A 26,495-nucleotide genomic window follows, 5' to 3' on the forward strand; every position below is an offset into this window, starting at 1 on the left:
TACCTTGCTGTAATTCCTTTTCAGTCGTGCATATATCTGCACTTCCATTCTCTCTAATTTCGCTGTAAAACCCTACATGTAGGCATGTCGTAGGCTGCAGCTGCTGTTAAACTGGTGTATGCGTCTGATCTGCTGCTTTAAATCTACTGATGGTGAGAATAAGGCTTAACTACCCTGCCTCATGCTGGTGGTGCTCAGAACAGGATTACTCCTCGTCATTTGTGCACCAGAACAAATGCATTATATTTAGAGATAAGAGGGAGCGATCATGCAGGTTTGTGCAATGTAAACAAAGTATGTTGTCATTTTCCATTCATGTCGTGTTTGGTGTTCTAACTGTGCATGTACAGAGTTTGAATGCTAGAAATAAAGACTTTATTTCTATGATTGTAAATTATTAACCAAATATCCCCGGAGACAAAACAAAAACGGGAATAAACTGTGCAGCGACTGAGAATGATTCACATTAGTATTAATGTATTTTCTGAATCACATGAAATACCAACTGTGTTGCTTAAATTCTTCCTCTGCAGTTCATTAAGCACATCGTTGAATGAGCATTAGATCATGGCCTATTGGTGCTCAATTGGCAAATGTTGAAATCAGAAGCTCGTTCTGCATTCACATTCCAGTTGAATTGGAAAACGCAGACTTTCACAACCTTTGTCCTTGCTTAGGCTGAAAGTGGATTTAATTACCTACCGAGCTACAGCCTCATGGCAGTCTGGTCAAGAGGCGATTACATCTGTTTAAGGTATTCACAGTTGAGCTTCGCCCTGTTCATGGTCAACAGTGTCTGCACTCGTGGATCTGATTCCCTCTCCCTTATTTCCACTTAAAAGGATGAGGCCAAGCAGAGTAGACTGGTATAAAATATTTCATACAGATTAGCTTTATAAAACTGTGTAGCTGAGAGTTCTGAACATTTTTATTTCCACACTAGAATTTGAAAGACTTAAAAAAAAAAAAACATACAGCTATAAGATTAGATTAAACTTTATTGTCATAGCACATGTACATGCAAATTCACATGTACAAGGCAATAAAACATAGCAGCTAACCAGATGTATACTGGGATACTGGATATGAATACAGTGTCTCACAGAAGTGAGTACACCCCTCACATTTTTGTAAATAATTTATTATATCTTTTCATGTGACAACACTGAAGAAATGACTCTTTGCTACAATGTAAAGTAGTGAGTGTACAGCTTGTATAACAGTATAAATTTGCTGTCCCCTCAAAATAACTCAACACACAGCCATTAATGTCTAAACCGCTAGCAACAAAAGTGAGTACACCCCTCAGTGAAAATGTCCAAATTTGGCCCAAAGTGTCAATATTTTGTGTGACCACCATTATTTTCCAGCACTGCCATAACCCTCTTGGGCATGGAGTTCACCAGAGCTTCACAGGTTGCCACTGGAATCCTCTTCCACTCCTCCATGATGACATCACAGAGATGGTGGATGTTAGAGACCTTGCGCTCCTCCACCTTCCGTTTGAGGATGCCCCACAGATGCTCAATAGGGTTTAGGTCTGGAGACATGCTTGGCCAGTCCATCACCTTTACCCTCAGCTTCTTTAGCAAGGCAGTGGTCATCTTGGAGGTGTGTTTGGGGTCGTTATCATGCTGGAATACTGCCCTGTGGCCCAGTCTCTGAAGGGAGGGGATCATGCTCTGCTTCAGTATGTCACAGTACATGTTGGCATTCATGGTTCCCTCAATGAACTGTAGCTCCCCAGTACAGGCAGCACTCATGCAGCCCTAGACCATGACACTCCCACCACCATGCTTGACTGTAGGCAAGACACACTTTTCTTTGTAGTCCTCACCTGGTTGCCGCCAGACACGCTTGACACCATCTGAACCAAATAAGTTTATCTTGGTCTCATCAGACCACAGGACGCGGTTCCAGTAATCCATGTCCTTAGTCTGCTTGTCTTCAGCAAACTGTTTGCGGGCTTTCTTGTGCATCATCTTTAGAAGAGGCTTCCTTCTGGGACGACAGCCATGCAGACCAATTTGATGCAGTGTGCGGCGTATGGTCTGAGCACTGACAGGCTGACCCCCCACCCCTTGAACCTCTGCAGCAATGCTGGCAGCACTCATACGTCTATTTCCCAAAGACAACCTGTGGATATAATGCTGAGCACGTGCACTCAACTTCTTTGGTCGACCATGGCGAGGCCTGTTCTGAGTGGAACCTGTCCTGTTAAACCGCCGTATGGTCTTGGCCACCGTGCTGCAGCTCAGTATCTGGGTCTTGGCAATCTTCTTATAGCCTAGGCCTCTTTATGTAGAGCAACAATTCTTTTTTTCAGATCCTCTGAGAGTTCTCTGCCATGAGGTGCCATGTTGAACTTCCAGTGACCAGTATGAGAGACTGGGAGCAATAACACCAAATTTAACACACCTGCTCCCCAGTCACACCTGAGACCTTGTAACACTAACGAGTCACATGACACCGGGGAGGGAAAATGGCTAATTGGGCCCAATTTGGACATTTTCACTGAGGGGTGTACTCACTTTTGTTGCCAGCGGTTTAGACATTAATGGCTGTGTGTTGAGTTATTTTGAGGGGACAGCAAATTTACACTGTTATACAAGCTGTACACTCACTACTTTACATTGTAGCAAAGTGTAATTTCTTCAGTGTTGTCACATAAAAAGATATAATAAATTATTTACAAAAATGTGAGGGGTGTACTCACTTCTGAGATCCTGTAATTAGCAATATGAGTAATAGTGCAAGGGATATATACATATACATGTTATATACCACATTTTCAGAAGGTTGTGGATAGTGCAAAAATGAGAAATATTGTATTAGGTTTAATGGCAGATTTCACTGCTCATTATCTTGCAGTTCATTGCAGTTATGTCATTTTGCCTCACCTAATTCTAATTAACTACAGAAAGTATTATGCACTGGAGAGTTCATGGTCCAGTGTGAATCTGCTGCATGTGAAAATGCTATAGGGAGTGACTGCTCTAGATAACTGGGTATCTGTGAACACAGAGTTTGCTTGAAGAGAAGTAATCTCCACGGTGAGTGTCTTTCTGCATGAGAAGGTGAGGCATATATTTATATTTCTCTTTGGATTATTCGACCTTGGCAGGATCTGGAAGTTTTATTATCCCCTTGTGTTCAAATATTCAAATAACAGACAACAACCTTTTTTGTTTATTTTTCTTTAAATAAAATCTTAACACAATAATTTTATTTCTTTAATCCTAATTCCTCAACCTCACTAAATTGTGTCTCACTGAAAGGGACCTCAGGTGGTGCTGTTGTCCTGACAACCAATAAGGGGAGTATCACAGTCAGACGGCTGGATAATCTGAGAGCAGAGAGGGAGGAGGAGGTGGTGGTGGTGGTTGGGTGATTTTCCTTGACTCTGAATAGGAGTCTGCCTCTCTCCATCGCCGCTGTTGGCTGTGCCGTCCCTTTACGCGGAGAGCATTACGCATCAGTGGACTATATAGCGAGGACCCCGTACACTGCCGCACGTTTTCCCAGCCAAAAGTCTTTTAGGAGACCTGTATCTCTCATCTATTCCGGGCTGCTTTGGACCTAAAAGTCGTCCCGCGTTTTCGAAGAAGTCTGGACAACTACTCTTCATTCCTCCCTCCCTTTTTTTAAACCCTTGGATTTACAGCTGCTGAAACGAGCGCTCCTGTGCTTTAAAATGCAAGCTGGACGCAAATCGTGTTGGAGGCAATTGCAGGCTTCTTTTTTCAGACTGCTATGTCTTATCCCCACAGGATTCCCCGTCCGGAGTGTGGATATGCAGAGGGCCACCGACAACATCACCATCCGCCAGGGCGACACAGCGATTATAAGGTAAGACTCATCTTCCAACTTTCCTCTCCTCCCTCCGGATCCACAGCAGCATCCTGGCCGCGAGCAGGCAGCTGCACCCCACAGATCAGTACCAAACGTGACTGCGTTCGTTGGTGGAGGAGAATTATTCTTTATTTTGACGAGTTTGTCGAGATAAACTTGTGTTTCTCATCAGATAACAGAAAAGTAAACGGAGATATTCAGATTCCAGTTGATTAGTTTAGCATCTTAACTTTTATTCCCTCCTCCATCGAGTCCTGACAAAAATCTCTGTAAGTGCCTTTTCCTGACAAACCTGCAATAGTCCTGTCATCCGACTTTATGCTCGACACATATATGAGGCTCCATTTTCTTTTCTTTTATTCTAATTAAATTCAAGAACCCCCCGATAAGGCGAAGTGCGTCATGGTGTTCAGATACGGGGCTTGTGTGTGGACTCGCGATAAAGACAGGGATCCTCAACACAAACACAAACAAACAGAAAAGAAGGATGTTGCGAGGAGTGTGGGAGCGTTTGGATGTTTCTGTAGCTGTAGGTGGTTCAGGCAAGATGAACTGCAGCCTGGACGGGACAGGTTGAAGCGCCATCAGTGTCATAAATGCGTAATTTTAATCAATGTGTATCTGCAGCAGCACGAACATACAGGTGCAGGCTTTGACTTGGGGTTAGGCTGTGACGTAAAGTCAGATTTTGGGTCCCTCATCCCACTTAATCACTTCCTAGACAAGGCAGGCTGTCAACTCTGCGCTATTATGATGCTGCTGGGCAGATGTCAGTGACCACGTGATCCCAGCCATGTGTTTGTGGCAGGACATAAATGCATGGGGATTTAGATCAGGTTGTCTTTTGTAAACAAGGCTCTTTGCCCCCCCTGAGCCCCAGTTCCCCTCTGCACCCCCCTCACCCTGCAGCTACACTGGTGTAACAAGCTGCACACACAGAACAGCCAGTCACATACATTTTTACCTCTCTCCCCGACATGCTTTGTATTTTCTGTACCACCACCCAGACTTGCCTAATAGCTGTGAAAATACAGAATACAGTTTTTGGGGCAGAGAACTGTTCATACACACACACACACACACACACACACACACACACACACACACACACACAAGGAATAAATCCCTGTAATTGATTCCTTCTTGCACACAGGTGCCATCCATCCAGCTACCTGCTGATCAAATTAGTCAATTGACTCAGTTACTGTTGAACTCACCAGGGGTCACAGCTATTTGTTTCACTTTCTAAATCCAATTGACTGTGTCTTTGCTATATTCAGCCATTTAGTCACCCAGTCAGCCTGTTTCATTTAAAGGTGATGGCCGACTTTGCACGTAGCCACAGCTAAACTAGATTATGTTTGTCATTATTGAAACATTAGTGATAAGTGATCTTTGAATAATCACTGAGTGTCATAATCAATTTGATGTTTACACTGTGTCTTGGTAGCATTAGTGAGTTTTATTTATTGTCAATAACACAACGATAAACTGAAACTCAGACCCCTGTGGCTTCGTTGAAAAACACAATCATTTTTCACACCCAGTTTCCACCTGACAAATTGGATGTGGTGGTGGGGGGGTGACATGGAGAGGGGAAAAAAAAAAAAACAAAAAACATGAGGGCAGAAACGCGAGAACTTTGAGCAGGGGTGGGAGGCTGTTGGCTAGTAATTTGTCGAGCTATGTAGTGTATCTGATTCCATAGCTGGGTTTTGTGAAAGCTGAGGGGATATTGGTGACCTGGGGGTGTAATAAGGCCCGTGCTCCTCTAGTGGAGCCTGCGCTCGTGGTTGTGACATTCATGGTGCAAGAGGAACAACGCTGGAATAGAGAAACAGTATGTGGCCAAACAACCACTGTGACAGAACACATAGCAGCAGGCCCCACTACTGAGATGAGAAAGGAAATTTATTTTTACCAGGGGTGCAGAACTGTGTCGTGCTGAATAAATAAGGAAAGTAAACCTTTCTCTCTAGACTTAAAAGTTTTAGATTTGCAGCTCAGTTGTGGTTCCCAGTTAAAGCCTGTGTCAGAGGTATATATTTAAGCTTTATAATGCTTATGAATGAACTGAATAATTAATGCATTACTTCAGTCTTGTGTGGGCCATTTTCAAACCCACAGCTGTAAAGTACTGGGCCTTCTCATTCCCAGTGTATCAAATATACTCACACTTAGTCAAGCACCTTTTTAAGTTGACCATGTTGTTTTCTTTCTCCAAAAAACGAACCATGTACAGTTTGTGTGTCTAAACCTAAACACTGGGTTTTGGGCATACAGACTTCAGTGTCAGTATGAGATGCCAAGGGTTCCTGCCAAATCAGCAGAATTTAAAGCTCTGAGATGAACATGTTGTAATGAAGGCTGAATCATATTTGAATTTTAAGATCCAAAGATCTGCTTTCTTTCTTGTGACTCACCCATACCATAGTTAGTATGTTGTTGTTTTTTCAGCATGTTTTGTTTCACACAGTGCTTTATTCACAGAATCTCATTATCCCTCAGACTCTATCAGAAGTGAAAACGAAATATTGATAGATATCTCCACCGAGCATTGGTGCCTATGGGGATCAGCACTGAATCAAAATTGATTTTCACTGGCTCATCTTCTGTCTTACAAGACTGATACTCAGTAGTATCCTGTTCTCCTTTAGGTAGATATCAGATGTAAAGATTTAGCAACTCTTTTTGGCTAAGCTGGGCACATGGGGTTAATCTGAAAATGATTACTTTATTTATTTATTTATTTATTTATCTTTTTTGAAGCCAGTGACTGTTTGGACTGAGTTAGATAAAGGTTTTCACACCACCATGTGTGGTGTGAAGTGACTCTGGGCTTGTCTGATGTGCAGCGGGCTGTAGGATTAAGCTGCAGTAAGTGGTAAGATTGGTTTTATGTAACTTTTTTCAGAAGTAAGCATGTGGCAATCCAGGTGTTTCTGGTGGCTCTTTGTTGAGTTCAGAGATTACCCACTATCTGCATCTTTGTCCCCAAACTGTGCTCTTGATGTAAAAGGTTTCTTGGTTTAATTTACAGTATATCTGCCTGAAGTGACCTTTTGCCCCTGGAACCAGCATATAAAAACTGCAGCCCAGCAGTGATGTTTGAGACCTATAAGATGTAGATCACTGAGAAACACTCCATATTTCATGGTAACTTAGTCTGTTTTTGTCACAAGGATGATGCCAACAAGTGAAATCAAACTCCTTTCATCCTCAGCAAGTCACAAAATGAATCTAAGAAGAAGAAAAAGAAGAGTTTTTTTTTTCCTTCAAGCTGCTTGTCACAATAGTTTTTCTTTTTAATTGCTTTTTCTGAGTTCCATACTCTGCAATGGCCTCAAGCAGAAGGTTGCAATGTCAGGCCAGGGCCTGATAATTGACAGTTGCTTATTAAAGCATTAATGACAGTTTCTGCGATTGCTCTCCTCTCGGTCAATTATCTTCGCTTTGACAAAACCTTTTGCTTGGCTTGTTACTTCCAGGGAAGATGATTCTGCACTTGTGCTTTGTCCCAGAGGCTCTTCATCAAAACTTACCCCAGAACTCTTCCTTTAATTTGACTCAGCTTGATATTATGTATATGAAATCTGCTAGTGGCACAGACACAACATAAGACATGATATTAGTGTAAACCAAGTTCCAATGCAATTTACAATGGTTATGAATAGTTATTTTCATTTGCATTATTAAAACCTCAACTACTGAACTCATGGCTCAGAGTGCTGCGGTGTGCATTGGACAAACTCCAAATAAACACTTTTGCAACACAGAAACAAACACTTTTTTTTGATGTTGTAGCATATTCCACTTTTTGGAAAGTTAATCGTGTATTTCCATAGTACATCTGGACAGCATGCAGTAAATGTACAGTATTTCTTATATATGGAGATGGCAGAATATACTGAATATTCAGTATTTTTTTAAAGGTTTTACAACAATCCCAAAGTCATCCCTTTGTCACTGAGGTTCTCATTCCTGGTATTTGACAAATATTCTACCAAGTATCTCAGGGAATAGGTTATTGAACAATTTACCAATGCATGATTTAAGTCTTGTGCAAGACTGGTACCAGTGAAGAAAGTAGTTTGGTAAATGTCATGATAATGTCCATTGGGTGGATGTCATCTAAAATATTTGCTAATACAAACCATAATAAACCATGCTGTACTTGTCACTATCAATGTTTTTTCTCCATCAATTAGGCTGATTAGTATTACTGGTTAGTAAAATGTAAGCTTAACACCCATAAACATTTATATGTTTGCCTGCTGGATAACAGTAATGAAACTACAGAGAAAGAAAAATCAGAGTTTAAAGTACAAAAACAAATGGCTGTATATGTGTTTATTCCCATCAGTATTCCATAGCACTGAATTGTAATCAATGTTGTCACATTAAATTCTAATGGAGTAAGAGAGCAGATATTCATTTTCACAAACAGCACGACGTTCTTTGTGAAAGGATTCTGGCGATACAAGTCTGAGTTGTATTCCAAGTCGAGGGTGGAAAACGGGGGAAAAACAGATCAATTTCTGGATTTCCGGGCAGAGGGCAACAGAGCAACATAATTTGGGATGTGCAGCCCCCAGGGGGGCTTTATATTTCTCTCTACAGCTCATCAGACTGGAGTGCTGTTTTTTTTTTTCTTTTACAGTTTAGAGCCTCCCCAGGCATCACACAGGCTCTTTATCTCTTCATCACTCTTCCCCCCATCTCTTTTCTCTCACTGCCAGCCCTGAATTGTCCAGTTGTGCCATTTTAGCCTGATTTGCAGAATGAACATGAAGTCAGACAAGAGAACTAGAAGGAAGAAGAAAGAGTTTCTTCATGATACTGATGAGGAGGAAAAAAATTGGGTGTAAGGGGGGAGCGTGAGGGTGGGATTGATGGATAAAGAGCGTCCACAAAGAAACAGGGACGCAAACAGAGATGAGTATGATGGGTAGAATTGGAGTAAGGGGGAGGGTAGGGACACAGTATTAGTACAATCAGCACAATAATCCCTTCTGTTCCAGCCTGGGCCGGTGTAGGATTTTCAAATCAATTTCATTTTCACTCGTGATGCTCCAGCGGAGTACTGAGTGGCAGTCAGCTGGGCCATGGTAGTCCCCGTTTGTGGCTTTGAACAGAGCAGAGGTAAGGGAAAAAGACTTGGGTGGCACAGGCCAGTGGGTTTTGGTTGATATTTTGCCAAGTCTTGCAAGTTTTATAAGGTCTTTTGGAATGGCTGCAAGTCCTCATGAGTTCCACAGGCTTTCATCTGGGGTTGCATGCTCTGAATAAATGGACCACAGAGACAGTGTGAAGTCTTTTGGCATGGCAAATGAACAGGAGGGTTTTGACGCTCTTATGTGAAGCTCCCAGTCCAATCCAGTCCAGTCCAGTTCAGTTCAGTGGACTGTCGAGGCCTCTTTCAAACCGTTCCAACCAGATATGCATGATGTTTTCTGGTTTGTCATCAGGAAACATACCAGCGCACACTGAGCTTTTCATTGTGTGCTTTCAACATGTTTTTGTGAATAACTCAACCAGGGAAGCCAGACCTGAAATGTTTTTTATACAACTGAATATGAAAGCAGTGCTTCACCCTAAAAGCAATTCCACTCCATTTCCCCCTTTACCAAGGCTTTTGTTAGGGTGGCCAGACTGTCTCTAAGTGCATATATATAAACTACTCAGCCATTTCTCACTGCCTCTGGCAGGAGCAGTAGTGTAGTGAAAGAGTATTGTTACTGCTCTTACCTTGAGACATCAGTGTATTACAGAGCTGCAGCTGTAGTATTTAAAAAAAAAAAAAAAAAAAAACGGTGCACACTCGAAGAGTATATTTGAGATAATTACTGCCTTTACCCTGCTGTGCGGTGTGTAGCATCATCATCTGAGTTGAGCTCGGTTCATCTGGAACTTCAGAAGCAGGTAAAATAAATTTGAACTTGAACAGTCAGGATGAATTCAAATGAAAGCTGAAATGTGGGTTTTTGAGCAGTGATGACTTGAGTCCCTGTAGTTGTAAATCCACATGGCTTTAAAGCAGATTAGGGGCCTGCAGTAAGTATAGTCCTGGATGAACACTCTCAATATGTAAAAAAAAAAAAAAACTATTGTCGAAGATTCCATCGCACTGTGACGACCGATGCTATATCACAGTTGTAAAGATGCAATCATCAGTGAAGTATAATGTTTATTTCAGGTACTGTATACTTTAACTTTTGATGCACTTCAGCGTGAAAGTGTTTTTTTTGCCAAGCTGATTATATACAAACCTCAGCAACGGTGCTCGAGAGAATAAGACATCGAACACAAGATAGAAGTTTGTCTGCTTTGCTTACAAAGCAGCAAAAAAAGCCACAGGAAGGGACTAAGATCAGTTACTTCCAAGAGCCACGTAAGCAAAGGTCATGTGATCCTTTTGTGTACATTAAACAATGGTACTTGCACTTGTTGCCAATGGCAAAACAATGCACCTGTAAACTACAAAGAAAGCTTAAATTGTTGATTACCACAACACTGTCATGCCACAGGTATTCCGTGTACTGGGTTCTAGCATGTGAGTGAATTGCTTAACACCTGTATACATGCCAACATTTGGTGTTGTGGCCAAACGTAGCTGAGTTACAATGTCAGAGTTGAACATTCGCTTCTGTAATCTGTAATGAAGGATCAGGGACAGGCTTTAATAACACACCAAAGGCTGGAACTGCATCTGTACGGTGCCACCAGCATGTTAGTTACTGTAAGTGGAGTCCAGTGTTCAGGCGCTCCAGTAATACCGAGCATCAGTGCAATCAGTTTGGCAGCAGTATATCCAGAGGGAACAATCCATCCATCCATCCACTATCTATACCCTCTTATTCCTATTTAGGGTCTCAGGCATCTGCTGGAGCCTACAGACCATGAACCACTATTAGAAGAATAAACGTGGGTGGCTTTTTTTTTTTTTTTTGTGTAACCTGACTTGGCTTTGTTAATGTCAATGTGATGGCTCTGTACTTTTCTAAATGCCAAATGTAAGCAGAGTTACTGATGATAAAAGCTGTCTAATATACTCTGATGACTCAAAACTCAATGATATCCCATTGCTTTGCATAATGTGAGTTTCATCCACATGAAGATATTTTTAAACAGGTTGGTATAGTCCTTTAATTATAAAACAGCCTATAATGTCACAGATGAGTGAAAAGTAGGTGTCTCTGAATATTAGTGTCTCAGGAATGCATTGTTTAAGTTATATCTGTTTTTAAATTCAAGCATCAGTATGATAATCTCAAAATGACTTTGAATCAGTGTCATATAAGTAGTATAAGTGTGTTACATGAGTTTCTAGCTGTATAACCATACCAGTGAAATGTTGCTTACACCCCAAGGGAAACTGTTTGGATTTGTGTCAAAGCCATGTTATAAGCCATAAGATGATACGAGCTGCATTATCCTACTGAGTTTTGCTTTGCGTTTCAAGAGGAAAAGATATGAAATGGCCACAGTGGTAGAGGTGTAGGAGATAATTAGTTTGTTTCTTGAGCATTTGGCATTTCAGAAAATGTGGATGACTCCATGCTCTACTTGCATTAACGTCTGATTTGTACATCATTAAATGTGTTGTTAAAACTTTTTTTTATTTTTTTATTTATACAGTATGGTGTCATTAGATTTTCAACATTTGTATCAACAAGGAGCAAATGAGAACAAGGGATCAACATTGCTGGTTTTGTTTGCTATTAATTATTCCCATTCAATTGAATTTAAACCTCCTTATCCAGGGAACAACATTGTTTTCATTTGCAGGAATCTCATTCCTGTCTCTACATGGTATCCAATTACCACCAATTAAATCACATCCCCCAGTGAGTAGTTGGAGTATTGATTACTGCTAGTACCTCATTTATAAACCCTCTAATACCTATTTTTAAAATGTCCCACTGACCCTTAATAAAGCCTTCTTGTCAGCTGCCACCTATGGGCTTGTAGAGAGCTCCGTCTGACCCAGGAGAACATCGCAGGCTTTACTAATTCATTATTACCTGATGTTCTGCACTCAAACTTCATTAGCTAAAGCACTGTGCTGCACTTAGGTTTTAAAGGCTGTTTGCGTACAAAGGCTCTCTCACCACCTAAGGACAATGGGTGGCATTTGTCTGGCAACACGTCAGGGAGTGAGGAAAAAACACATAAAACCTTAAGTATGAAGAGGTTGTTGATGATTTATGGGTTATATTTAGGAGTTTCTGTAGTGTACAAAAGAGGCACATATGCTTTTTAGCAAAACTGTTCCCAAACAGAATTGAGTATGGATGTTTAATTATGATTAAAATCAGGAGGGTAATCATATCTCCAGGATGTGTCAAGTCGCATTGAATTGGAAAATATCGGTCTGCCATTTCAGGTTTCATTGAGTCACATCACTCCAAGACGGAGTGTGATTTTTGGCACAAATTGCAGCAATTTGTGTCAAACAGGGTTTTAAAGGGTTATAAAAGAATCTTTATTAGCTAATTATTTCCATCAGCTCTGTCACAGACACTGCTGCAACTCAACCTTGCACACTGTGTTAAGTGACCAAAGCATTGGAACAGACTACAATAACCGACTTGCTGTTGTTTTTAGAATACATCTGTCATATTTACCTCATAAAGTATCAATGCCTCAGAGTTGGGCTGCTTAGATTAGACTGCAGTGTGGATAATTCAACCCCTCTGCCACATCACCCTACAGTACTTAGGATACCTCTGAGATGAAAATATTAAGAGGACTCCATTCCAGTTTTCTCCAGGTCCTCTGGTTTCCTCCCACAGTCCAAAAACATGTATGTCAGGTTGATTGGTGACTCTAAATTGCCCATAGGAGTGAGTGTGAGTGTGTGAGGTTGTTTGTCTCTATGTGGCCCTGTGATGGACTGGTGACCTGTCCAGGGTGGACCCCTGCCTTTCACCCAAAGAGAGCTGGGATAGGCTCCAGCAGATCCCTGTGACCCTGGTTAGGAATAAGGGGGTATGGATGATGGATGGATGGATGGACTCCATTGTAACGTGTGTGTTGGCATGTATTTTCAGCCTCATGTAGATTATGTCTTCCCATTGTTAAAATGAGTAATATTTTTATTGCTTTATTATGCACTGTGCATAACATTTGTATGACTATTAGTGACTCAATATTACTTTGCCCTAAGAACATTTCAAGTTTGAAACATACATTTTGACCTTTACTCTCTGTTTTATATGCAGATTAAGCATTCATATGCCCGAAAAAGTTAATTAATGTTGAGTTTTCAGTTTGTTTAACTGCTACAGCCCCCAAAATGTACGAGTTTGTAGCCATTTGCATCTTCATCGCAGTACTGGAGGACATGACACACTGTGGTTTGCCTGGAGTGAACATTGTACCCAAAGACTAGGAACAGGTGGCCAAGTACAAATGCACGGTCCCTTGGAGAGATGGCAGTAAAAGCCTTCCTTTGTGTCTTTAAACAGAGACAGAACAAAGGAAGAAAACCACTGTCTGTTTAACCACAGCTCAGCTCAGACTCTTTTAACCCAATGGTTAAAAATGTTTTCTTTTAAAACGTTTATATCACTTCTAAAGCTGGTGTCAAATATAAATTATGCAGGTGAGATTGGTCTTGGGCGAGTTATGTGAAATGTTTGGCATGTTAAGAATCAGATGAGGAGCTTTAGGCCTGCATTTTTGTGTTTTATCATTTTTATTGGGTGTGTGTCCATTTTTTTTCATGTCAATGTGTGTTTGCCACAAACAGCCATGTGAGAAGCATGTACTGTACCAGGGTTAAAAGGATTAGAAACCACTACGGTTATCCAATCAGCTGTGGCAGAATACCACAAAAGAGTTGGCAGACACAATCCTTGGCCTACCCCATGGAGTGCAATCATATTTTCTACCATATTGTATTATCATGGTGTGACCACGCTGCTCCATTTGGATTTTTTGTGCCTTACCTTAGTCACTATTGACAAAGCACGTTAAGCAGATATTTTCAAAATCCCCAAACGTGACGAGCTGGTTTCCACTGAAGTGTGTTTGTGGGGAGGTGTGAGCTGCATCTACCATACCTCATTGAACTCTGTCTGACTCATTTTTAGAGCATTGATTTTATTCTTCCCCTGCATTTTCACATTTCATTTTGAATTATTTGTTCCTACCTCTTACCCAGTTTAGGACACTAACCCTCTGGCATGCTTGAAAACACACCCTTAGATATCCTGTTTGTAGATTGTCTTGTCTTTAAAATTGGGTTTAACATCTTTTTGCAGAAGCAACAGAGGTACCAGATATCATATATGATATATATATATATATATATATATATATATATATATATATACACATAAATATATGATTTAACTGTAGGTAATTATTATGTAAGACAGAGCAACTCTTGTGGATTAACCCTTTAATGACTTTTTAAAGTGGATTCCTTCCAGGAAGCTAGCATCAGAAAAAAAAGACTCTTAGCATGTGTTCTGTCTGTGGTAAAATTTAAATTTTCGTAAAGTTTAGTTTTAGAGGACTAATTGGATGTTGACCCAAATTAATACCCTCAAAAAGCCTAATGACTCTGTCCTAGGTTTTCATCTTCTACCATCTTTATTTGTGCTTAAGGAGGAGGGTTTGTTGGGGGGTGAGGGGGAATGCTCTGTAACAAATATAATACATTTTTTCTGTTCAAATTCACTCTAGCTAAGACTGTCCAAGTCTTAGACACAAATCCCCTCTATTTTTATTCAGATTCAGTCTGAGCCCCAAATTCACCCAAAGCAGCCGTTGAATAACACGGTGGCTTTTATTAGGCTTTAGCTACCTCTAATACCAAATATAGACACAAATGAACTATAAACTGCCAGCAGCTCATGAGCCCTGACAAATAAAAAACACCCTTCACATTTGCAGCAGACAGCAGATAGTCAGACACATTGACCAGGGCAGAGCTGCACAGATACAGTACAAATGACAAGATATTAGGTGTTAATTTGACTTCATGAAGTTATGTTATATTAGTATTCATTTTAGTATTATTAATCTTTTTTTTTCTTTTTTCTTTTTAATCGCCACCACCATGACTAATTCAAACACTGCACCAAAAACTTAAGCCAAATTGACAGCCTAAAAAAATGTCTGCTATTCACTGACTGAACACAGTAAGTGGAAAACGCTCCTAATGGTTCCTGTCAGAGACCTGCTTTATGAAATGGTACAGAATGCAGACCTCATTATTTTGCCCACATTACACTTATTTGAAGGTAAAGCCATTCAAACCAGTGACTTTTAATGAATGATTTTAGATATGATTCATGTTGGCAAGAAGGCATTGTGCAGAGAGTTCAGCAATACAGAATGACTGCTGTCTGCCAAGTAAAGGGGAGGTATTAAAAATGCTGGAAAACCACCAATGCAAACGATGCTTTAGGGCACACGAGTTCTAGGCCTTTGTGGATTAGTCTTAAAGTGGAGGCTTACATTTTGTGCTGACTATATAGGTGATAGATGAGACAAGTCATAGAACATGTGAAAATATGCAGAATATGTGCAGATCACCTGTGATGGACTGGTGACCTGTCCAGGGTGGACCCCTGCCTTTCACCCAAAGAGAGCTGGGATAGGCTCCAGCTGATCCCTGTGACCCTGGTTAAGGAATAATGGGGTATAGATGATGGATGGATGTGCAGATCATCCTTGTGTTTCTGTCTTGGTGAATTTGTTCCTGAGGTTCCTTCGTAGTATGCTGTTGGTTGTCTTGAATTTGTATATATCATGTTTATAGAACATTTTTACATTTGCTGATTCAGAGTCAACTTTTTGAAATTTCTCCTGCCGCACCATGCTATGTTCTCTGTGTACACACATTCCATTTCTGCTTCTAGTCTCTCCGTAATTTGTGTTGTTTCTTCTCCTTGTTCATGTTGATGTCTGTGTCACCACACTATAAATCTGTAGAAGGCATTAAGAAACATTTTGGGGGATGGCTTTTGGACAATAGACAAAGATGTGTTTTATGTGATGGTTATTCTGGTTCTCTTCTTGGTCAACATGCATATCTGTCACTTTACATTTCATATAATTTAGCTTTACTTTTCACCCAAGGTCAAACTTTTGACCACAACCTGTGTTGTTTCATAAAGCCAAGTTATAAGAAAACATGCACATGGGGTGTGGTGTGATGTCTATTTGCTCTTTGTCCTACACTTACAGTAACAGTTACGCCCCATCGAACCATATTTAGATAATTTCTGAGACACATTCTGGAGAGACTCGATATGAGGAAACCTTTAGTAGAGTGGGGTTTTCCTGAGTTATGTCACACAGTGGTATTACAAAGACAAAAGAAGATGCATCGCTGAAGTTCCTACAGCTTATACAGTGCTTGCTCATAAGGGAATTGTTGGGTTTTTAGTTTTAGTTTTTGTAAAGTGCCTTGAGATGATTTGTATTGTGATTTGGCGCTATACAAATAAAATTGAATTGAATTGAATTACCTTCTAAATATACTGTCATGCATTTATAATAAGATACCTCTGCTGGAAAGCTTAGATGGAAAATCTAAAAAAGAAGCTTTAGAAAGTTGAAGCCATTGCATCTGTTTTTCTGGAGACATACTGTATGGTAGACCCACCCACAATCCTTTGACTGTCCTCTGTTCTCTGATGCCTTTCTGGCAGGTCCAGCAGGTATTTCTCAGACACTGAGTGTGGCAAAGCAAAGGGCAGGAGTTGATGCCACTGATGAGAGAGCGAGAGAGAGATGATAATGAGAACAACGGTGGGGAAAACAATAATGAAAACAGTGATGGTATGTATGAGTAGGAGGGCCGGTGCAGGTGCTAATAAGCCATTTTAGAGAATATTCACATTTTAATTATGGTAATGAACTATTCCCATTATCATTAGCAGCAGGATGCTGACAGTAATGTCATTTTTGATCGACTGTGCTGTACTTACATTTTTTTTTTTTTTTTTTTATCTTAACCTAAATATTTTTTTGCCACTATTTGTCACCTTTAGGTTTGCAATAACTTCTATCTCAGCCCCAAGACACAAATAATAAATACATTTACTTTCATCAACATTGGGGCATTTGTTGATCTAAAAAAAGGAACAAACTGTACAGGAGAGGTGTAGAAGGTATGTTTGTTTATTTTTCTTCATTTCCTTTAGATTTCTTTGACTCGCTGCCTATTTGAGGAATGTGCATTCTAATGGCTGTCACTTAAAGTTTCTTATCCAGAGCTGTACGAATGAAAAGGGAAAGAAACCTTTGGACTAAAGAGATCTGTTTGTCCTTTTCCCTAAAGCTTCCAGTCTGAAAGAATAATCTGTTTAGTTAGAAATGTTGCATCTCTAATTTGTACATTTTCCCATGAATATTCAAGTCACTCTGCCAACAGTGTTGGATTGTACCAGTGCTGCAATAATACTCACGACTCACGTTTAATGGACATAATTTATTATGAAACCCAGTGACCCCTGCTTTCATAATGTCACAACTCTATTGTTTTAACAGTGTAAAAGCTGAATGTTTCACACTGCGACTCCACAATGTTTTGTTGACAGCAGTATAAAAATACATGAGCTGAGAGTTAGCATTTAGCATGATAGCATGCCACAACCTAAGAATTGAATTCTGTCCTTTAGACTGGTGGAAAGAAAAGCAAAGATTCAGTCCATGAATCTTAAAGCAGGTTTACATGATGTAAGATCTACAGCTCCATCCTGCCTGATTTATGTCAGATTGCATCGGAGCTTGTTAATCCAGCATACGGAGCGAACGAGGGACCGACAAATGTTGTATTGTCTATGTTGTGAGGAGAAACAGAGGGAGAGATCACAGGATACGAGAAACAAGACACATTATCACAGTAGAGACAAAAGAGGCAGAACCCGAGGGATGTTTTTCTGAGTGCACGCCTGCTGCTTTTGATGGTACAGTTGCTGAACAGGTGTGTGTGTGCAACAGGACAGGTGTTTGTGTGAGTTAGTTTGAGCATTAGTTTTTGAGCTAACAAGTGAAGAGGGGCATAGTTAATGCAGCAGAACACTCCTCTGCTCGTTGCCAAAATCTGCCAGGTGCCTTGGATTGTTTGTCGAAAAAGAAATGCAGACCCCCTCACCAATCAACTGCAAGGCTTTCTGCAAAATAACGTATACACTTAACCTTTGTTCCATCTTATTATGGAAAACAAAGAGACATGATGCCAGTTTTGCCTATGACACACAAGCTGGCACTTGAAAGGCAATCAACCTCATGATTTGGCAAAAAGTGAGTGATGAGAGACAGAGTCGGGAGAGAGGGAGAGAAGAAAGAGATTGATCACTGAGTGGGAGGAAATGTCAGGGTGCTCCAGGCAATGCATTTTCCACATGTCGAGGCTGCCATTTGTGCTCTTTTTCACATCTCAGTCTAATGTTCTCTCAAACTTCACCTCACAAGAACATTCAAATATAGATGCACTTGAAAACTAACCTATGCTTTTGTTTAGCCTAACACACATTTCTGCTATAGGCAAGATCATCTACATTATTTCTGATATTTTGGTAAGGCTTTTGCAGAGCTTTTAGCAAGTACATCGGTGTTCCCTTCAGCTTCGTCCATGCATTACTATTGGTTACCTCTCCTTCTCGTCTCTCTGCTCCTCGCCAATTTTCTCCTGTCTGCTTTCTCCAGAGGAGAAGCCAGTGCTTCTCCTTAATTGACTGGTTTTGTCAAACTCCCATATCCACTGTTGCGCAAATAACTGTGTGTTCATTTGTTGTGTCCTCATGTGTGGGTGTGTGCATGATTATGTTTGTGTGCACTCACAGCATATTACTGTGCTTTACCCCTTCGTCTGAGCCTGACGTGTAAGGAGGCCCACCCAGGAAAGCCAGGATTTGCAGAGAAGGCCATAATTATAATCAATCATAAGACAAATCCACTTCCGAGTAGAGTGGGGGTTTCAGCCTCCACTGTCCCGCTACCGAACAGCATGGGAGGCTACCAATTAAAACCCCTGAGCTCAGTGCTGTCTGCTCAGGTCTGTCACGTTGTTGAGGATGGGTTCCCCCTTGCTTCAGGCAACAATCACCTAACATGCAACATACATAGCCTACAGCATACAAACACAGCTGGAGTGTTTATGCCCTGCTAAGCCTCGTTTGTTGACAGTATTCCTGGTGTCTACACTCACTGGACACCATCTCTCTAGTTACACCTTCATGGTATACATCCACATATGAAAGCTTTGATCATAATGAAGCTACAAACATCCATTATTATAAATCTGTCTGACAGAGAATGGCATTACGCACTTTTCATTTTTTCGGTTGAGCTTATTTAAGCACCAGTTTCAACACATTTAATAGTACAGTAATAAATCTAAGACCAACAAGAAGCATGAATCTCTCTCACACAAAGTAAAACTATTCAGCAAGGGTTCGTTACATTATCTCTTAATTCGGTTCTTTAGAAAGAACCCAGAAAATGGAAGTTCTCTTGCCTCTGTGTAGGTGCATTTGTGTTAGGGGTGGGAAAAATAATAATTTTTTCAATGCATCACCGATCACTTTAAAATTGATTTATAGTGGATTTTAATATTTGATTGACTAAAGTCTGCCAGTCAGACACGTTTTACTACCACTGCTAAAACATGATGTTATAAAGCTGATGCACTGACAATTATCTAAATTGTAGATGAATTATGCTGCGTTGCTGTTGATGAACGAGACTGTGATTGGTTTGGTCTTGCTGCGACCTGACAGCAAACTGAATTACCCCCTTGGGGATAAATACAGTTCCTCTGACTCTGAATGTGAATTTGGACTACAAACGGCCTACATGTATGCGTGCTTGTAGCCCATGCGCACGTTTAGGCTCATATGTTTAGGTGCGTGAGCTATGTGAGAAAATGGCGGAACAAACCAAAATTATACAAGCGGTACCTGTTTCATTAAAAGCTGCAGTTTGGAGACACTTTAGATTTTATGAATCAGAAGCAAAACGGGAGCCTGCAGAATGTAAACCCACCATCTGTTTGTCTGTTTGTGGTAAATAAACGGTGAAACAAACTAGAGAACAAAAGGAAGTAACACTTTTTATTGAGGACTGAAAACTGAAGGCTGATGGTTTTATGGCTTTTACTCAAGGATAATACGTCTTTAGGACTATTATGAAAAAACGAATATACAAAAGCTGCTGTTTCAGTCCATGTGTGGATCTGTACACATCAGCAAAGGTAGGAAATACTGTTTCGTTGTGTCTGTACTCTTGTTAAACAATAAGGAACCGCTGTCACTGTGATAATTTAATCCTAAATCGGTTTATGCCATTTGAATTGGGAGTTTTTTTGCTTTCAATTGATATAGTGTGTCGGACTTTATCCAATTAGGCTGACGATCTTTAGAAACACATCCAGAAATACAGTTTCATGGGGTTTTAACTGGTAGGAAATACAGAAACAGTGTATTGATGCATTATTTTGTAATTGATTCGTGGAATGCCTAAAGATTCCCACCCCGAATTTGTGCACATGAAACAAATGTAGTAAACACAAATTTATTGTGCAGTCTTGTCTGGGTGTCTGTATAAATGCACCTGCTGAAAAGTGTCCTTCCCTTTAAAATTATTACATGTAAGTCCCAGAGACATTCAGGCTGAATCATCAGCATGGTACACACACATGAATGAGCATGGCCTTTATTTTGGTCCAGTAAAATAATGACTGAGGCAAAAGGACCTGGGTCAGAGGGAAATCACTATAACAGCTGACTCTTTGAAACTACTGCAAATGCATGCAGGGTTTTAAGCATTAGCCTCCCAGTCGATGGGATAAATTCAAAGTGGTGGACTCTGGATTACAAAGTTCTGTATGCTTGGTACCATTGGTTGCTATTTTAGGAGACAGTCCTATGGGTCTTATCAAAGGCTATGGACAAGTGACTTATATGCTCATTCAGGTTGATTTTTGTGTGTGTCTATCACAGAGTATGCTTGCTGGTTTTTTTTTTTTTTTTTCTCAAAAGAAAAAGGTTATTTCAGAACTGCAAACTGTGCTTGTGAGTGAAGTGGTACTGTGCATGCATTTGTGTTCTTTTGTGTCCCCTGCGGTGTACGTCGGAGTGGAGCGGAAAAGGCAGTGGCTTGGTCATTAGCACGGCGACAAGTTGTTGTGCTTTATTCCCAGCGGTGGCCTGTTCTGTGTGGTCTGCATGAGTGACTTACCTCTAGTTTCCCTGGGCACCTTTAGGTGTTTGTAGCTGACAATTGAAATGCATAGTGTTTGTATGTATTAATGAATGACTGTTTTAGCTTGACTTATGGCTCTATGGACGTGATAAACTATTAGGATCACAGTGACTCTACCTAGACCATTATGGCTGACATGAGTTTTCATCCTTCCCGTAATCATCACATGGGACAAGTTCTCGTGACCTTAAAGCATATGACCAGCGCAAAAGTCATATATTGGCCTTCTAAGCCAAATAAGATCTGCACCTATGCTGACAAGTGATAACAGCCATTGTGTAGTTTTAGCTATTCATTGTGATCAGACAAACTATCAGGGCTGAATGTAACTTTTGACCTGTACACTATATTTAGAGTACAGAGAACATTCTGTTAGACTTGACATTTGTATTTTATTACACAAAGACAATCTTTTTTGGGGCCAGAAATTTTCTGGTTTGTTACAGTGAGAGAGTGATTCTTCATCTTTGTCCTCCCTGTAGCTCATGTTTCTAAACACACCTTAGTGCAGGTACAAGTGTTTCCCTTCGTCTTTTGCTCTGATGCTCGACTAGCTCTCATCACTGTCGGGTTCATTGTTGTGTTTAATCTATTTCCTTGATATCGTGTTAACTGATCCTCAGTCCCCTGAAGCCAGGTCAGGATACAGCAGTAGTGGTCAATCTACCCTGCAGCCAGAAAGACATGGAGCATTGAGGGGAATTATTTGCCTTTTGACTGTTGTGCCAAAAAAAAAAACAAAACAAAACAAACTCCTAAATATTGTGAAACTTTCATGCTTGATTTTTGAGTGTCACATGTTTGAGTAGCTCATGTTTTAAGTACAGGGCCTGCCAGGGCTTATTCATTATCTAGTCGTGACTTAAATCCAGTTCCTCTGTGCCCAACTTCAAATTTCTGTGGTTCCTTTAACATCTTGTTGCCAGGAGAAATCAACATCCAGCTGGCACAGAGCTTCAAATAAACTAATGGTGTTTTTTGATCCATAAACATTTTGTACTGGCCATCTGGCAGAACCCCACTTGGCTGTGCTGATGTTTACTCAGTGAGAATTGTCTGCAGTGAGGTGTTGTCAGATCAGAATACCAGGTATTCGTGTACCTTTGGCACACCTGCTCTGAGGAGCTTTTTCATTTTTTTTTCAAAGAACTAAAGAACTTATTTTATGACACATTGTGTGTGCTTCTGTTTGTTTTTTTATTTACTGTCTGACATCATTGTCCAGAACCAGCAAACACCAAGTACATTTGCATGTCTGTAACATGAACTTCTTCCAGTAAGTCAGTACTGTACTTAATATTTATATTGATCTGCGTGTATATGTGAAGGATTTTGTTTTGTTAGTTCAGCTGAAATTTGCCCTTTGCAAGCTGAGCCCTACTAGGGAGCCTACTTTAGGCCTGACAGACCTTCTGCTGTCTGCCTGGTTTTCTGCAGCCCCATTGTGTTCATCATGCACACACACACACACACACACACCTCTGCCACCATCACCACACGGGTCCTAGATTATAGTGACCTAGATGTAGTGGATATTATTGAACTAGGTTACTGCTAATCAACTGCCTGGCCATAAGCATAGCATGTGTGCATCTGTGTGTATGTGTGTGCACATTTGCAGAAGAGATTGAGTGCATATTGGTTGGTAAAGCTTGTGATTACATTGTTGTATATGTTATTATATATATATGTGTGTGTGCTTCTGTTACCTTACAAATACAGTACTATAAAACTGTGGCTAACCAGCATGACTGTAAAAATTATACGACTGACAGAAGCTTTCTGAAAGTGCCATCCCCTCCAGAAGATTAAAATATTAAACCTTCTTAGAGCTGACTTCCCCAGACATCCTCCATTAATCTGAATCCCAGCCATGTAGTCAGCATTCCCACATTCAGCCACTACCTTACACAGACAGATACACAGATATATTCAGACACATATGTACAGTGTATTGGATAGGAAGAGGCAGTCCTGCTCCAGCGATGATGGAGAAATAAGCTAACAGTGTGTGTTGTTGCAGTGACTGAAAACTCATTACCACTGGCCTAGATATTCACATTTGCACCTTATTCTTCTGGTGTCCTGCACACACTTGAGATCTACATGTATCCACGTGCAGATACATATACATGCAGAAAGCTACTGGACTTTTGCACACCTCTCCTCTGTCTCCAGATACAAAAATATAAAAACACTGCATCACACATTCATCATATCTCTTCATCTGTCACAGTAAAATACATTCAAACATGCATTTCCCCCAATTTGGTGCTATTTCACGCTAATGAGAGGCTAATGGCCTGCTGCTGCTTGAGTGGGTTGCAGCACCTCTTCACACTCCGAATCTTGTTTCCCATGAGCTGTAATTGTTTTGACATTGTGGATGTGTTGACAGAGTGGTTGTCAGCATGCCTGCATGACATTGCACTTGGAACGTGCTTAGATGCAGATATAGTAATAAAGAGAATGTATGATAGAAACAGTGTGCTGTCATACCTTGCCACTGTGGTGATTGTCAAGGTTAGTGGGCTTTAACTGTAGGAGCCTTCATTCCTCAATTTTCCCAAACTGTCAGACCATTTTCGTTTTTTCTTTGTCTTAATCTTTGTCCTCTTCTCGTTTTGTGTCCTTGTGCTGTCTGTTCAGAATTTATTTTACTTTTGCTGCGTTTTAGTAATTTAGAGTTTCAGTAAAGAGGAACTATCTTTGTTTGAAATGCTAATTATCGTCTAATAAATCAAGCCAAAGTAAAAAGGGTACTTATACTGTCTGTGTCTGGTGGGGGTGGAGGAATGAGGCGGGAGTCTACTGTTGCCAACATGCTGAAATACTGCATCTGAAAAATTAAAAGGGTCGCTCAGCATGAGTTGCTGCTGCATCACTAGTATGATTTAAACATTTAGATGTGTTACTCTATGTGCTGCGCCCTGTCAGTGTCGTCATCAAATCTTAAAGCTGCGATCCAGGTGTTTTTTAATGCTAGAGCAGCTGTATTCTCAGGATTACAGCAGAAGGAAGATATATTTTACATATTGTCTGATACAGTAAATAGGCTAAAAATGGGTCATAACATAGTGTCTCTCAGATATATTACGGTACCCCCACTGCTGTTGCCTTTCTGTTATTCCAGCATCTCTGCCCTGTTATCAAAGAATGGTCTGTAAATTAGACCCGCCTGCCATCTAGCAAATGAGAAATGTTTTCCGAACTACAAGTAGTCATTTTGAACAGTCGGCCACGGAGGACTTCTTGACAGCCAGACTCTGGGAGGACCCACTGGCTCAGTTCAACTCTCCGGTGCTCTGTAAATAACCACCATACACACTCTGTCATCCCTATCTACTGTAGCCTGTTTCCCCATCGCCATTATGACACACCTTTAAATGTTCAGTTTTCATTAGCGGTAACCTATACAGCTTTGACACACCATTAGGAGAGTGAACAGGCTGATGTCAATTAAATAAGATTAAGGACACTGTATTACATGCTGCACCATTTTCTGTGAATCCCTTTTAGAGTGAAAGTAATTTGAATCCAACATGGGAGTAACTCTGTCACTAACAATGAAAACCACTATACACTGAGATAAGTAGTGACTGTAGATTTAACTGCTAGTTTAATGAATGGCTATTACTGGAAAAAAATCCAAACAGTATTGCAAATGGGGTTTGAGTTCATGAATTCTTAAGGGTTATAACTTTACAGGGAGACTTGATATTATATATCAAAGATGGTGGTACTGAAACAGAGGTTATTTTGTGGGTTCAGAGGGAGCTGTGCAAAAATTGCACCAAGGTACGTCACTTTGATTGGGTCTAAAGACTACAATTATAAAAGCAAAGAAAAATCCCTAGGTGCCATTTTTTCAAAACTTGAACATGACTCCAGTTATTTTAAAAAGTCAAGTATCCTTTTTGACACAGTTATTTAGGTTGCAGAAGTACAAACTGTTTAAAGACTATGAGTCAAGGTGTAAACTGAAACAGTGCTGTGGATCTTTGGACAGGCAATAAACATGCAAATAAGAATTTGAAGGGGACACTGTCGATTACCTGAGGTCAGTCCAAATTACATTCAAGTGAGCACAGAGTTTATCATGCTCATCAAATCCAATAAACCAGATTTTTTTTTTTTAGCAGCCTTGTTGAGCATCTCTTTATTCCACAGTCACTAGAGGATCCTTGTTAAGATCTTATAGCCCTCCAGTCTTTCATGTTAGAGGCCCTGAAGGACTCCAGCCAATTATCAGTTTTGAATTTTCATCCTCGTAAATTCATTTCTTTAAATTGTAAATCCCTTTTGCAGGGATAAATCATTGGAGATTATTTTGGCCCTTTTCGTCACGCTTTAGGATGTGCTGTGCCTTGAAAGGAACAAAGTGTTCCACCCTATTGCAATATCTCCTTTAGCAACTGATAATTTCAGACATGACACTAATCTCATGGCAATGGTTGGCTTAATAACAGGATTAGTGTGATCTTTGAGCTATGAACATATGCATGAGAGAATGCACCTGCATGCATAGAACAAAAGCCCACACCCTAATAACACACACAATGTGGAAAAGATGTTAAGTCATTTAGGGGGATTTGTTTATGCAGTTTTCTTTGTGATATGCACATGTATGTAAACAGACTCTACACATACACACAGTATTTTACAAATAAACAGGAACTTGCTGAAATATTTGATAATGACCTAATTAATCAGATGATACTGACTTTGAGCATATGCAATATTAGTATTTATTTCACTTCAGTGTGCTTGTACGTTCTGCGACATGGAGAATGTTTTCCACCTTTTTGATTTTGTTTTGTTATTTAAGCTTAAAAATTATCAATTTACTGAAATTTAATTGCTGTAAGCTTTGAAAGGCTCAGGTTGACGCACCACTGTAGATCCTGAGACATGCTCGCTTTAATAATGTGCACACACCCGTACACAGATGCATGCTTAGCCTACAGTAGCATAAAAATCTTGAAACGGAGGCATACACACATATATGAAATAAAAATTTGCATGCAGTAACCTCCCCTCTCCAATAATTACATATTGCATGAGTTTCTGTTCTAAAGTGTTATTCACAGAGCTTGACAGACACTTCTCTCCAGGAAAATTGTCATTACAGTACAATAACATAAAAGAGCAGAAGACATACTATTAATGAAAGATGTATCTTTAATGTTAACACGTAAGGACCAGTTAAGACACATGTGAAGGAGTTTCCTTCTCAATCACTCTGCACACTGGAGTCTCACGCTGGCTGAAAATGTGAGATCTGCCTTCCAAGACGAATCCTAATTAGCTGCTGTGGTAAATGCGCACTGTTCCCTTTCATTCCAGCCATGTCTTACATGGCTCTTTGACTGTGGCATCGTGTGATGCAGCTCACATTGATCTTGGGGAAAAAA

At 40.3% G+C, this 26,495-nt stretch overlaps 1 protein-coding gene across 1 annotated transcript in view; it reads left to right on the forward strand.

Moving 5' to 3' along the window:
• The first annotated feature begins 3,412 nt into the window (after window positions 1-3,412).
• Window positions 3,413-26,495, forward strand: part of lsamp (limbic system associated membrane protein) — a 161,812-nt gene continuing 138,729 nt past the window's right edge. The window contains exon 1 of the mRNA XM_026312836.2: window positions 3,413-3,849. Coding sequence (XP_026168621.1) covers window positions 3,695-3,849 — 155 coding nt within the window. The 5' untranslated portion in view covers window positions 3,413-3,694. The remainder of the gene's footprint in view (window positions 3,850-26,495) is intronic.

The sequence above is a fragment of the Mastacembelus armatus genome, chromosome 13 (assembly GCF_900324485.2).
Source record: "Mastacembelus armatus chromosome 13, fMasArm1.2, whole genome shotgun sequence".
Classification (NCBI taxonomy): Eukaryota; Metazoa; Chordata; class Actinopteri; order Synbranchiformes; family Mastacembelidae; genus Mastacembelus; species Mastacembelus armatus.